At 39.5% G+C, this 13,302-nt stretch overlaps 1 protein-coding gene across 14 annotated transcripts in view; it reads left to right on the forward strand.

Moving 5' to 3' along the window:
• The window catches only part of myo3b (myosin IIIB), a 104,839-nt gene that overhangs the window by 5,563 nt on the left and 85,974 nt on the right, over positions 1-13,302 (forward strand). For 11 of the 14 annotated variants that reach the window (XM_058081554.1, XM_058081551.1, XM_058081547.1 and 8 more), the window contains 7 exons: positions 856-1,039; positions 1,127-1,147; positions 2,462-2,596; positions 3,766-3,870; positions 4,013-4,112; positions 5,931-6,007; positions 7,132-7,277. In XM_058081554.1, coding sequence (XP_057937537.1) covers positions 856-1,039; positions 1,127-1,147; positions 2,462-2,596; positions 3,766-3,870; positions 4,013-4,112; positions 5,931-6,007; positions 7,132-7,277 — 768 coding nt within the window. Of the gene's footprint in view, positions 1-643; positions 784-855; positions 1,040-1,126; positions 1,148-2,461; positions 2,597-3,765; positions 3,871-4,012; positions 4,113-5,930; positions 6,008-7,131; positions 7,282-13,302 lie in introns of those variants that run through there. The other 3 variants (XM_058081545.1, XM_058081556.1, XM_058081541.1) reach the window with 3 other exon arrangements.

The raw sequence follows: 13,302 nt of genomic DNA on the forward strand, positions 1-13,302 counted from the left end.
TTTACATTTCAAATACACTAGAACAGGGGTGGCAAAAAAAAACAACACTCACATAGCACAATTATATATGACATATGACTAATGGAAAAATAATGGGAGACACATAATGAATGTGGGCGGCACGGCGGTCTAGTGGTTAGCGCGCAGACCTCTAGGACAGCTAGGAGACCAGGGTTCAATTCCACCCATGACCATCTCTGTGTGGAGTTTGCATGTTCTTCCCGAGCATGCGTGGGTTTTTGTCCGGGTACTCCGGTTTCCTCCCACATTCCAAAAACATGCTAGGTTAATTAGCGACTCCAAATTGTCCATAGGTATGAATGTGAGTGTGAATGGTTGTTTGTCTATATGTGCCCTGTGATTGGCTGGCCACCAGTCCAGGGTGTACCCCGCCTCTCGCCCGAAGACAGCTGGGATAGGCTCCAGCACCCCCGCGACCCTCGTGAATGAATATAATAAAGCAATAAATTGAATAAGTTACGTTATAAAAAACACAATTGTGGTGCATTCAAGGACCATGGAATAAAGTGCAAAATAGCCTGCTAGTAATGTTAAAAAGTGTGGAGGAGGTGGGATTGGGATGGTTTAGGGGGCCCTTCATGATGATGATTATGTTGGGGGGGGGGCTCTGTGTGGAGTTTGCATGTTCTCCCCGTATGAATGTGAGTGTGAATGGTTGTTTGTCTATATGTGCCCTGTGATTGGCTGGCGACCAGTCCAGGGTGTACCCCGCCTCTCGCCCGAAGACAGCTGGGATAGGCTCCAGCACCCCCTGCGACCCTTGTGAGGAAAAAGCGGTAGAATATGAATGAATGAATGAACAATGAACAATGATGTTTGTGTTCCGTCCTCCAGGAGGTCATTGTATGGAGTCTATCCCTACAAGTCCAGCATGATTGGCTTGGAGAACCTTGGAGATCCGTCGGCTAACTGGGACATCGTGGAGACCATTGGCAAAGGCACGTATGGAAAAGTCTACAAGGTGACCAACAAGAAGGATGGGAGTCAGGCGGCAGTCAAAGTGCTGGACCCCATCAACGTAAGTGGCCTCATGGTGTGAGCTTAGCGGCTGTATTCAAATGAAGACCTTCACAAACTGGAATGTTTCACTTTCACAACGTCTCAGCATCCAAGCCACACCAACAGAGTAAGTGGCCTCCAGTCTGTCTGATGGAGTTCTCCCAGTCGTGTATCCAACCGCATCTCCTCCTTTTTCATTGATTTCCCATCATGTTACGTCTCATTGCCTAGCCTTGCTCCGTAGTGGTAGATCCCGCTGTGGCTGGGAACCCGCTCATTTGTCTGTGTGAGAAGCGCGGTGTAGTCTCTGGCATCAGCAGCGCACCGTGTGACACCTCCACTTAGACTGGACGTGGGGTAGATGAAGCAATCCCATCCTGACATGTTGGCTGACCATATCACTCAGACATCCAGCTCTCTGACGTACACTTTCATTCACTACTTAGTACACCGCTGCCACAATGTTTTCTATTATTATTATTATTTTTTTTTTTTTTTTTTTTTTATTTTTATTTTTATTTTTATTTTTATTTTTATTTTTTTTTTTATTTTTATTTTTATTTTTATTTTTATTTTTATTTTTATTTTTATTTTTATTTTTATTTTTATTTTTATTTTTATTTTTATTTTTATTTTTATTTTTATTTTTATTTTTATTTTTATTTTTATTTTTATTTTTATTTTTATTTTTATTTTTATTTTATCAATAATAATAATAATAATGATATTACTATTATTATTGATATTATTAATATTAATATCAATGTACTGCTATATTATTATTATTATTATTATTGATAATAATATTAATATTAATATTATTCGATTTTGTTTGCAACATTGTTCAACTCTTATGCTGCTGGGACTTGAGATGGCTGCTAGCTAGCAAGCTAACCAGTTAGCCTCCAATTGATTTCTTCTCACCTTAAAAAGCCTAAAAATACCACTTCCACACAAAATGAGAGGAGAACTTTTTTTAAGTTCTATCACGTGGGATATGCCATGGGTGATAAGGTTATGTACGGTAAGCTAATGTCTCAATGTTTTGTGTCACTACTGTCTCCTAGTGACCAGAATACGTCTTATCGCTGGTATTTCAATATGTTTTGATGAATAATCGACCATAATCTACCATGAAACATAACGTATTCATGAATTAATTCCAAAACCGTGATATATATATATATATATATATATATATATATATATATATATATATATATATATATATATATACTTCTACGAGGTCCAGTTCAAATAGCAGTACATAGCGCTTTCACCACATATAGCAGTAGTAATAGATGACCCCACTGCATCCACTGATGGATCCAACACAGTGTGGCTTTGCTTTTCCCTTCAAGCAGCAAACCAGACGATGCAGTGGAAATAAATAAACACGAGGGACACCTCAGGGCGCTGATGCTCTTGTGTGTTTGTGAAGGACGTGGATGAGGAGATCGAGGCGGAATACAACATCTTGAGGTCGCTGTCCAACCATCCCAACGTGGTGAAGTTTTACGGCATGTTTTACAAGTCGGAAAATATGTCGGGGGGTCAACTGTGGCTGGTGCTGGAGGTTAGTGCTGCCTTTGGGCCTTCTTTTATTTCTTGTCATGCTTGAATTCAAATTGGGTTCACATTTCTCCAGCGAGGGGAGGATAGTGAATAATGAGAGGATGGCACTTTGCCACTTTGATATGTTGTAAAGCGACACATGTAGATATGCTAAGATGTTACATATATGTCAGGGAAAAACAGCGTTTCAGTTTTGTCATATAAATGAAAAAATATATAATTAATGTCAACTTCACTCTTCATTTTTTTGGTAAATTTCCAAAAATTCCAACTTTCTCCTTCGATAGTATTTTCATATCTTTTCTTTTCATATTATTTAATATACTTTTTCTCCAACCTAATTTTCAAAAATGACAATTTTATTGTGTTTGGTTTGTTTATGACTTGAAAAAATATAGTTTTTTAATTTCAACTATACAATATTATTTTTCCTCATATTCAGCTAAAATTGTGCCATTTTGTGTTAGAATTAGGGCTGTCAATTGATTACAATTATTTGGTCATGATTAATCACATTTTGTCCATAATTAACTTGCAATTTAATCGCATTTAATCGCAGATGGAAATACGTTTTTTTTCAATTCGATGTGGAACTACAATGATAATTACTTAGTTTGTTTCTTTTCAAAAATACTTTTAATTTAAAATTATTTACATATTTTTATTTTATTATGATAAAATTACAGTTGTTTTTTTCCATTTCTGCTATTTAGTTTTTAATTTCCCAACTATTTCTTCTTATAAATGTTCTTCTCATAAGTAGGACTTTATTTTTTTATTTACTCATGTAACATTAGAACTTTTTTCCACAACCAAATGTTCCAGTTATGACAGCTTCATGTGGTGTTTTGTTTGTTATTATTACTTTTTTAAATTCAACTTTACGCTTCTAAAATGGAGTTATTTTATGTACATATATACTATGATATTAAAATGTATAGATGTTATTCTCTCAAGCCTTTTCTCGTTAGATTACAATGGGTTTTTGCTTAATATTTTGATTTATTTTTGTATTTTTCTTGTTAGATTAAATTGTTTTACAATGTTCCACGAGCCAATTAAAAAGCATCTGCGTACCACAAAAGGCCCCCGTGCCGCACATTGGACACCCCCGGGTGTAAGACACGAATCCCAAGTGACGCTAAGTTGCTGTTTTTTCCTCTTCCTCAGCTGTGCAATGGCGGTTCCGTGACAGAGCTGATCAAAGGGCTGCTGATGCGAGGCCAACGCCTGCAGGAGTCGGTTATAGCGTACATCCTGTACAGCGCCCTCCTGGTAAGCTGCTGGTGTGAGCTGGTGTAGATTCACCGTGCATTCATTGTGACAGCTTTACACTGCTTTACACTGTTGTTGTATTGCATGCATGGATCCCCCTGCAATGACGGCACCCTGCTGTGTTCTCCTGTTTCCTTCTCAGGGTCTCCAGCACTTACACAACAACAGGATTATCCATCGTGATGTCAAAGGCAACAACATCCTCCTGACGACTGAGGGAGGGGTCAAACTGGTTGATTTTGGTATTTATGAACATTTATACAGCTGCTTCTTCTCTACACATACAGAATTTTGTTTTTTTAGATGTAAAACCAGCATGTAATCCTTAGTGTGCTTTGTGTGCAGACATACACTCCCTGGTCACAACATTAGGTACACAGTCTCCTGAGCTGGAGGACCTTTTTTTTAGTGTGTCGGGTCTCGGCTCCAGAGGGGATGCTCACTTTATTCTATATGTGTAACCCTTGTGTACACGACACTGATATCATATTTATTCTAAGTTCAGGAGCAGTGTAAAATAATACACACCTCCATATAAAGCAGGTAGTTCCACGCTACTGCAAACTACAATATGTTTATTACACACATGTAGCATTCAGCATTCACCACCCCATAATTTTTTGGTTAGGTCCAAAAATTCATTCATTCATTTTCTACCGCTTTTCCTCACGAGAGTCGCGGGGGTTGCTGGAGCCTATCCCAGCTGCCTTCGGGCGAGAGGCGGGGTACACCCTGGACTGGTGGCCAGCCAATCACAGGGCACAAACAAGATAGACAAACAACCATTCACACTCACATTCATACCTATGGACAATTTGGAGTCGCCAATTAACCTAGCATGTTTTTGGAATGTGGGAGGAAGCCGGAGTACCCGGAGAAAACCCACGCATGCACGGGGCCGCCGATATTAATTAGTTAAAAGTATCAAGAGTTATTAATAAAGTTATTATTCCACCCTTGTGAAAAGCGTGGATCGACTGTACAATAATCCCTCGTTTATCACGGTTAATTGGCTCCAGACCCAACAGTGATAAGTGAATTCCTGCATAGTAGGATTCGTTATTTATAAATGTAATATTTCGCTAATTAGAGCATAGAAAACCTGTCTACAACCCTCTAAATATGCTTTTTAACATTAGTAGAGCCCTCTAGACATGAAGTAACACCCCTATAATCACTTTTATACATATAACGACATATATGACATAACAGACTCTAAGTTATGATTGACAGCATACTTCCTGTGGTGGCAATTTCCTCTCAATGTAACATTACTGACACCTAGTGACTCCTTGGCACAGGAGCTGCTGTCGGCCACAACTCAAGCCAGTCACTTAGCATCACGTCTTGGTCTCCGCGTTAACCACTCCACCGCCGTGCTGCCCTTTTTACCTATATAATATATATTTTTTACCTATATAATATATATTATTTACCTATATTACCTATATATATCAGTGCTCGTGACCGTGGGAAATGGGCTCTTTGGACCTGGTAGTAGGGGGCGGGGGGTGCATGGTTCAGGTCAAATGTCTGAAGGGGTACACCACTGTAAAAGAAGGGAACCCGTGGTCATTTACATCGATAATTACGACACCCTTTTATTGCAAATGTTGAGGCAACGTAGGAGAAGAACGCCAACATCAAGCTAGGAGGAGTTTTTATTTAAAAATAGACATTTTTGTGAGTGTATGAATGATTATTTCTGTGCATATGATGACATGAGTATGGGATGCTGTTATGAATAAATCCAGAGTTTGTCAACATGATGGAGTTTATGCTTATAACCCGAGGCTACTGTTGCTAATGAAAAGGCATTATGTCGCGGCTGCTGTGAATATCGGGGAGCGTCCCCCCGGGGGCATTTGGACGTCCCCGGCTGTGCTGGAGATGAAGTGGACTCACGCTGATAAAAATCTGTCCTACACAATGTGAAATAATTGCAGCCTTTTGTTGTTGCCGCTTTGGCAGGCTGCCGCGGTCAATGACATGCCGACTTTATTCATGAACTGCTGCCTTTTCCTAACATTTTTCCTCCTCGTTTTTTTTTTTTTCTTCAGGGGTTTCAGCGCAGCTGACCAGCGCACGACTGCGAAGGAACACATCGGTGGGCACCCCGTTTTGGATGGCCCCTGAGGTCAGACACATTCCCCTCCTTTTTTAGCGCTTCATGAAAGCGTCTGACGTAGACGTTACAAAGAGAGAGAAGTGGGGGGGTTGAGCTATTTCCGTGCGCCGCTCCCCTGCGTCATTATGTATTCCCCTCCACGGGAGGCGCTCTAAAGGTCGTCTCAAGGTTAATAGCTGGGAGACTGCGGCCGCCGCTTTCTCCGTGGCAGAAATGAGCTGCAATGATTGGGCTGGAATAAAAAGCACCTCGGGGGCAATTAGAATAAACTGGGCTGTGTAATATGGTGTCAATTATAATTATTGACTGAGAAATTCACTGAACTGCCCCCCCCAACCCCCCCTCAAAGCCAGCAGTGCACACTTAATCATCAATGCTCCGGCTTTCAGTCATTTTTTACAAATGGAAATAGCAAGCAAGAGTCAAGAGAGTTCATAAATTCATTGTTAAACATGCACATCAATGCTTCATCTTCTTGTATGGGGGGGGGGTCCAAAGGTTCCCCATTGAGGACACATAGTGACAAAGGAAAGGATACTACTTTGCCGATTTGATATTTTCTATAGCAACACCAATTAGATATATTTCAATGCATGAAAAATGATTTTAATTATTTATTTTTTACAGTTATTTAGACTATTTTCAACTTTCTTCAATATTTTTTTTCTTACTATTTCAAATATATGCTGCTATATTGACATTATTTGTATATAATGACATTATGTATTTCTTCTGGTTCAATTATGGTTTTATGGTCTTTATTCAGCAGAATATGACTTTTGTTTGTCTTTACTCTTAAAATGACTGCTGGTTTTTTAATATTCCAACTATTTCAACTTTCTATTTCTATTTTATTTAATATAATAATGTTACTCTCATAATATTTTGACTTTATTTCTATTATATTATATATAGGTTTTCCCCGAAGCTTAGTTTCCAGAACTGACACCTTTATTTTTTTTGTTTGTTTCTTATAATATTATTAGTAATAATAATATTATTATTATTATATGTGAGACCCTACGGTTTGTTTCAGTGCCTTCATACTGTGTCTGAGTGTAGGATATAATATAGGAATAATATTATTATTGCTAATATTATTATGTACAGTAATCCGTGTGCTGCGTTCATAGGTCATCGCCTGTGAGCAGCAGTACGACTACTCGTACGACGCCCGCTGTGATGTGTGGTCTCTGGGCATCACGGCCATCGAGCTGGCTGATGGAGACCCCCCACTGGCTGAGATGCACCCCGTGAAAGCCCTCTTCAAGATCCCAAGGTAAGACCACCAGAGGGAGCCCTCGGCCTGCAGCTGAAAGTGGCGCTTATACGTTTGTTGCTTGCTACTTTTATGTTTGGCCTAAGAATGAATGCAGTATTCCCTGTTGGAGATGGTTATGTTCAGCGGCGTAATGCCAACCTCTAGCCCCCCCCCCAACATAATCATCATCATGAAGGGCCCCCTAAACCATCCCAATCCCACCTCCTCCACACTTTTTAACATTACTAGCAGGCTATTTTGCACTTTATTCCATGGTCCTTGAATGCACCACAATTGTGTTTTTTATAACGTAACTTATTCAATTTATTGCTTTATTATATTCATTCACGAGGGTCGCGGGGGTGCTGGAGCCTATCCCAGCTGTCTTCGGGCGAGAGGCGGGGTACACCCTGGACTGGTGGCCAGCCAATCACAGGGCACATATAGACAAACAACCATTCACACTCACATTCATACCTATGGACAATTTGGAGTCACCAATTAACCTAGCATGTTTTTGGAATTTGGGAGGAAACCGGAGTACCCGGAGAAAACCCACGCATGCACGGGGAGAACATGCAAACTCCACACAGAGATTGCAGAGGGTGGAATTGAACGTTGGTCTCCTAGCTGTGAGGTCTGCGCGCTAACCACTTGTCCGCTGTGCCGGCACTATATTATATTTTTATTATTATAATCTATCATCTAATGATAAATAATCAAATTCTGTATTATATATATATAATGTAATATTATCAATATTGTTCTATTCTTTTCAATAGAAATAAGTAATAATATATAAGTAACTCTCTAGAACCCCCCCATCATTGTTGGGACCCTGGCGCAACAGTTTGACACCCCTTGTTATGTCTTATGATACCCCAGAGTGTGGTTGACTTTACCAGTTAGTTACCAGTACAATTGTGCCCCCCACCACCACCATTATTTGGCAATGTCTTGGTTGCAATTAGCATATTAGCATGGGTAATCAGCGTCATTCACCCACCAACAATATAAACAATAGGCTGTCACCTTCTTCCCGTCATGACAATGCCATCTCCTCCCCGCTGTATGCAAACACGTCTGTGCTCCACAAAGCAAAGCCCAGCCATCAGGGGGGGCCTCCACGCTGCCCAGCGACACCCCTTTTGTCCTGCAGGTAGCGGTGATGTCTGCCTTCTGTGATGCAGCCTTTGCACTGTGATCAATGAAAAATCTTGGCTGTGAACCAAACCTTTCATGGAAGTCTGCTAAGCAGTCCACATTTGACAACCACCACGTATCCCAATGGACATCTGTCATGCATTCCAACCCACGAGTGGGAGAAAGCACAATTAGAGAATAGCTGCTCTACCAGAAATACCACATCACATCATCATGTTTTTTTTGGTTCCAGGCCCGTCTATGATGAGTACATTTTTGTAGTTAGAGCATAGAATACTTCAAAATGTAACATTATCAGAGCCCTCTAGACATGAAATAACACCCCTAGAGTCACCTTTACACTCATATTATCCAACATAGTTGATTTTTTGAGGGAAAATAAGACATTCAAGACATAAAGCTATTATTAGCTTTATGTCTTATTTTTATGTCTTATTATTTTTTTATTATATTATCCAACACAGTTGATTTTTTTGAGGGAAAATAAGACATTTAAGACATAAAGCTATTATTAGCTTTATGTCTTATCTTTATGTATTATTATTATTTTTTATTATATTATGCACCATAGTTGATTTTTTGAGGGAAAATAAGACATTTAAGACATAAAGCTATTATTAGCTTTATGTCTTATTTTTATGTCTTATTATTTTTTTTATTATATTATCCAACATAGTTGATTTTTTTGAGGGAAAATAAGACATTTAAGACATAAAGCTAATAATAGCTTTATGTCTTATTTTTATGTCTTATTATTTTTTTTATTATATTATCCAACATAGTTGATTTTTTTTAGGGAAAATAAGACATTTAAGACATAAAGCTATTATTAGCTTTATGTCTTATCTTTATGTATTATTATTTTTTTTTTATTATATTATCCAACATAGTTGATTTTTTTTGAGGGAAAATAAGACATTTAAGACACAAAGCTATTATTAGCTAGAGAAATATACGTCTTACTTCTTCGTCCCTGCTTGAATCCAAATAGATACTTTGCCCTTTAGCGGGGAAACGGCGGGCCTTGTGGAAGACGGTGGCGGTATAAATCACCGCCAACGTGTTGAACCATGAAATGATTCCGTTAACATGTCATTTATCTCAAATATATTTTGCCGTCACTGCGTCACAGCAGGCGTGATGGCGGAGGAATCAGCGGTAAACGATGACGGGGGTGTGAATGACGTTCCAAACAGGGAAATGTGTTCCACCTTTGAGCCTGATTGCTGCTGCAGGTGATTTATGGCCAACTGAGAGGAATTCATCTTTACAGCTTTTAATGATGTAAACTTTTTTTTTCTATTCAATGCTTTACAAGATATTCACATATTCATGTCCTTGGGTGCTGCTTTTAGAAGCATGAAAACATGGCGGAAGAACCCCCACGGGTCATTGTTGTCGTTCACTGTTGCAGGCGTTTATGTCTTTCCACAAGACAGATTTCACTGTCACGTTCATCTTCTCTCACATTCTTCATGGACGCACGCGACTTATAGATTGTCATATACTTGAAAGATATACACGGCTTTTAACAGTGCGGTAAAGTTACGGTACGTCAATAAAAATATATTGTAATCATCAGTCGCTCCCACATAAGTCGTTTATAATACCGCTGGAATGGATGGACTAAATTACATTAGTATGTTGAAATTTCATGTGCACAGTAGAGCTGCATTTTTTGCGGGGGGTTACGAGCCGGACCACCAGCCAATGGTGAAAAAAAAAAAAAAATCATATGCCCGTAAAAATGTCTGTTTTTGACACACGGCTCGCTTCTGTCCCTCCAAAACCTCCTTCTGCTAACTTGACTTTGACTTTCTCCTCTGATTTTGGATCAACATTTGCAGTAAACGGTGACGCAATCCAGGTTTCATCCCCAAGTATGTCTCCCGCACTCATTTTAGCAAACACATTTCACTGATTAGAGCTACTGAATGAATGAGAGTCACTTTTGGGTGTCGCAGCAACTATGGTGCGTTCAAGGACGGGAGAACAAAGTGCAAAAAAAAAAAAGCTTAAAGACATAAACATTTGTGGTATTTCCAATAGTGGTACATGTACAGTATGCCTTACATAAAATATTACCAATATATGGTAAATAAGATGTGTTTTCTGTGGAAAAAATGACTATTTTTGGTGAAAATTATATTGTCTTTTGACCAAAAATCCAAGGTATTACCATCACAGCTAAAAATAAATCATCCTCCATAACTGTAAGGCTCCAAAAAAACACCCAAAGAACAAACAGTAGTGTGCTATTTACTTGGGGTGTCGCAGCAACTATGGTGCGTTCAAGGACAGGAGAACAAAGTGCAGAAAAAAAAAAACATTATCAGTGAAGCTTAAAGATATAAACTTTTGTGGTATTTCCAACAGTGGTACATGTACAGTATGCCTTACATAAAATATTACCAATATATGGTAAATAAGATGTGTTTTCTGTGGAAAAAATGACTATTTTTGGTGAAAATTATATTGTCTTTTGACCAAAAATCTGAAAATATGCAGGGATCCAAGGTATTACCATCACAGCTGAAAAGTAAATTATCCTCTGTAACTGTAAGGCTCCAAAAAAAAAAAAACACCCAAAGAACAAACAGTAGTGTGCTATTTACTTGGGGTGTCACAGCAACTATGGTGCGTTCAAGGACGGGAGAACAAAGTGCAAAAAAAAACCCAAAACATTATCAGTGAAGCTTAAAGATATAAACTTTTGTGGTATTTCCAACAGTGGTACATGTACAGTATGCATTACATAAAATATTACCAATATGTAAGTAAATAAGATGTGTTTTCTGTGGAAAAAAAGGACTATTTTTGATGAAAATTATATTGTCTTTTGACCAAAAATCTGAAAATTTGCAGGGATCCAAGATGGTCTCCATCGACTGGGGTCACCTTGGTGCTTCCTTTATGCTTCTGAACTATTAGCCACTTGAAGAATAGCCGCTATCACATGCGGATTTCTGCGTGTATATACTGAATCCCGGACGCCTCTACGTCTGTTTTTAACGTGACTAAAAACCTTTCTCTCCATTTCCTGTCTATTTCCTGTGATGGATTGAGTGCGCCGCAGCGTAATTGACAGATGAGAGCTCCTCCTCACGTCCATGAGGGAAGCTAATGGAGCATGTCAGAGGGGAAAGTTGTAAAATTAATTACAAATACAAAGATGGCCTGCGATATTTAATATGCACAAGGTTAATATCGCGAGTCAATTTTCTCTACGGTGCGCCGCCTCGCATTGTCCATGCAACATCAAGCTGCAGTGTCTTGTGTGTGTGTGTGTGTGTGTGTGATGTTGTGTAAAGGTTTGGGGGCAAAGTTGTCCAAGGTTGATCCTGGGAAATATTAGCCACATAGTAATTAACAATGCATACAAGTTTCAAGACAGAAATAAAGTCACACAAACGAGCATCAGTGAACAATGAACTTCCTGTTCCAACTGTACTTACTGTGGCAGTAGAATCAGCAGTCAAAAATATGCGTCTTAGCAACGTGGGAGGGGGTCCTGACCAGTCCACATGTATTACACACTACCAAACAAATGTCATTCTTCTTATTGCAAATAAGTGTGCCATAAAAATATATCTTTTATCAGTTCGGTAACAGACATTAGGAAGTGGATTTTAGATGCATGCATATTCACCATTCACAAATTTGTAACATTTTGGTAAAATTGGTAAAATCTTCAAAAATAGGCAATTTCTTTCCACATATAAAGCAACTAATTCACTTTAAGTAGGTAATAATTCATAAGTACATGATAATATGGTACAGGTGTATGCTTTTTTTTTCTTCAGGCATTGGGATTTTGCACTTGCAGTCAGCAGAACACATCATAGTTGCAATGGGATATATTCGGGGGGGGGGGGGGGATTATTGGCTGGATCTACCCCCCGTGCAAATTACCTGCTTGTATACAGTAGATCCCTGACCACCAAATCTGACCACCAAATCTGCAAGGAACTCACATAAATGCCCATAAAATCAAAAATAATCATCAATATGTCAATGATTAGGGCCGCATGGTGGTCGAGTGGTTTGCCTCAACCCTGGTTCGATATCGCTTATTCGCTTACTAGTGTCGCGGGGTATGCTGGAGCCTATCCCAGGGTACACCCTGGACTGGTGGCCAGCCAATCACAGTGCACACATAGACAAACAACCATTCACACTCACATTCATACCTATGGACAATTTGGAGTCGCCAATTAACCTAGCATGTTTTTGGAATGTGGGAGGAAACCGGAGTACCCGGAGAAAACCCACGCATGCACGGGGAGAACATGCAAACTCCACACAGAGATGGCGGAGAGTGGAATTGAACTCGGGTATCCTAGCTGTGAGGCCTGTGTGCTAACCACTAGGAGCACATTGACCGGTTGTGACATCAGCTTAAGTGGAACATTTAAATCTGAATTGGAAGCCACAATTCCACAGCAAAAGATAACATTCTACGGGATGCGGAGGATTATGAATGCTGCGTGCGTACGTGTGAGTATTGCACTCAAACATTTCTTTGGCCTCATTTTTTGTCTTTCTCCGTGGCTTAATGCTGACTGTGACGTGCCGTTGACACCTCTCTGATTTCCCTTCAATCCATTCCGAGGAGCCTTTTGACAGTCGGAGCTCTGCCCGGCCCGTGATTTGAATAAGCCATTTGTGTTTACATTATGAGCCTGCACTCTCACCACTACTCAAAGCTAAAAAAAAAAAAAAACAGCACAATAAGCACACTTGAGAGTATTATCAGTGTGTGTGTGTTTCTATATTGGCATAGTCATGCATAAGCAGTGTGGTAGCACATCAAGGCGAGAACATGTCTTCAGGCTCACATTAGAGCTTGCATTCAAGCAGTCACTTTGCTGGCTTTGAT

This window comes from Doryrhamphus excisus, chromosome 9, assembly GCF_030265055.1.
Source record: "Doryrhamphus excisus isolate RoL2022-K1 chromosome 9, RoL_Dexc_1.0, whole genome shotgun sequence".
NCBI classification, from domain to species: Eukaryota; Metazoa; Chordata; class Actinopteri; order Syngnathiformes; family Syngnathidae; genus Doryrhamphus; species Doryrhamphus excisus.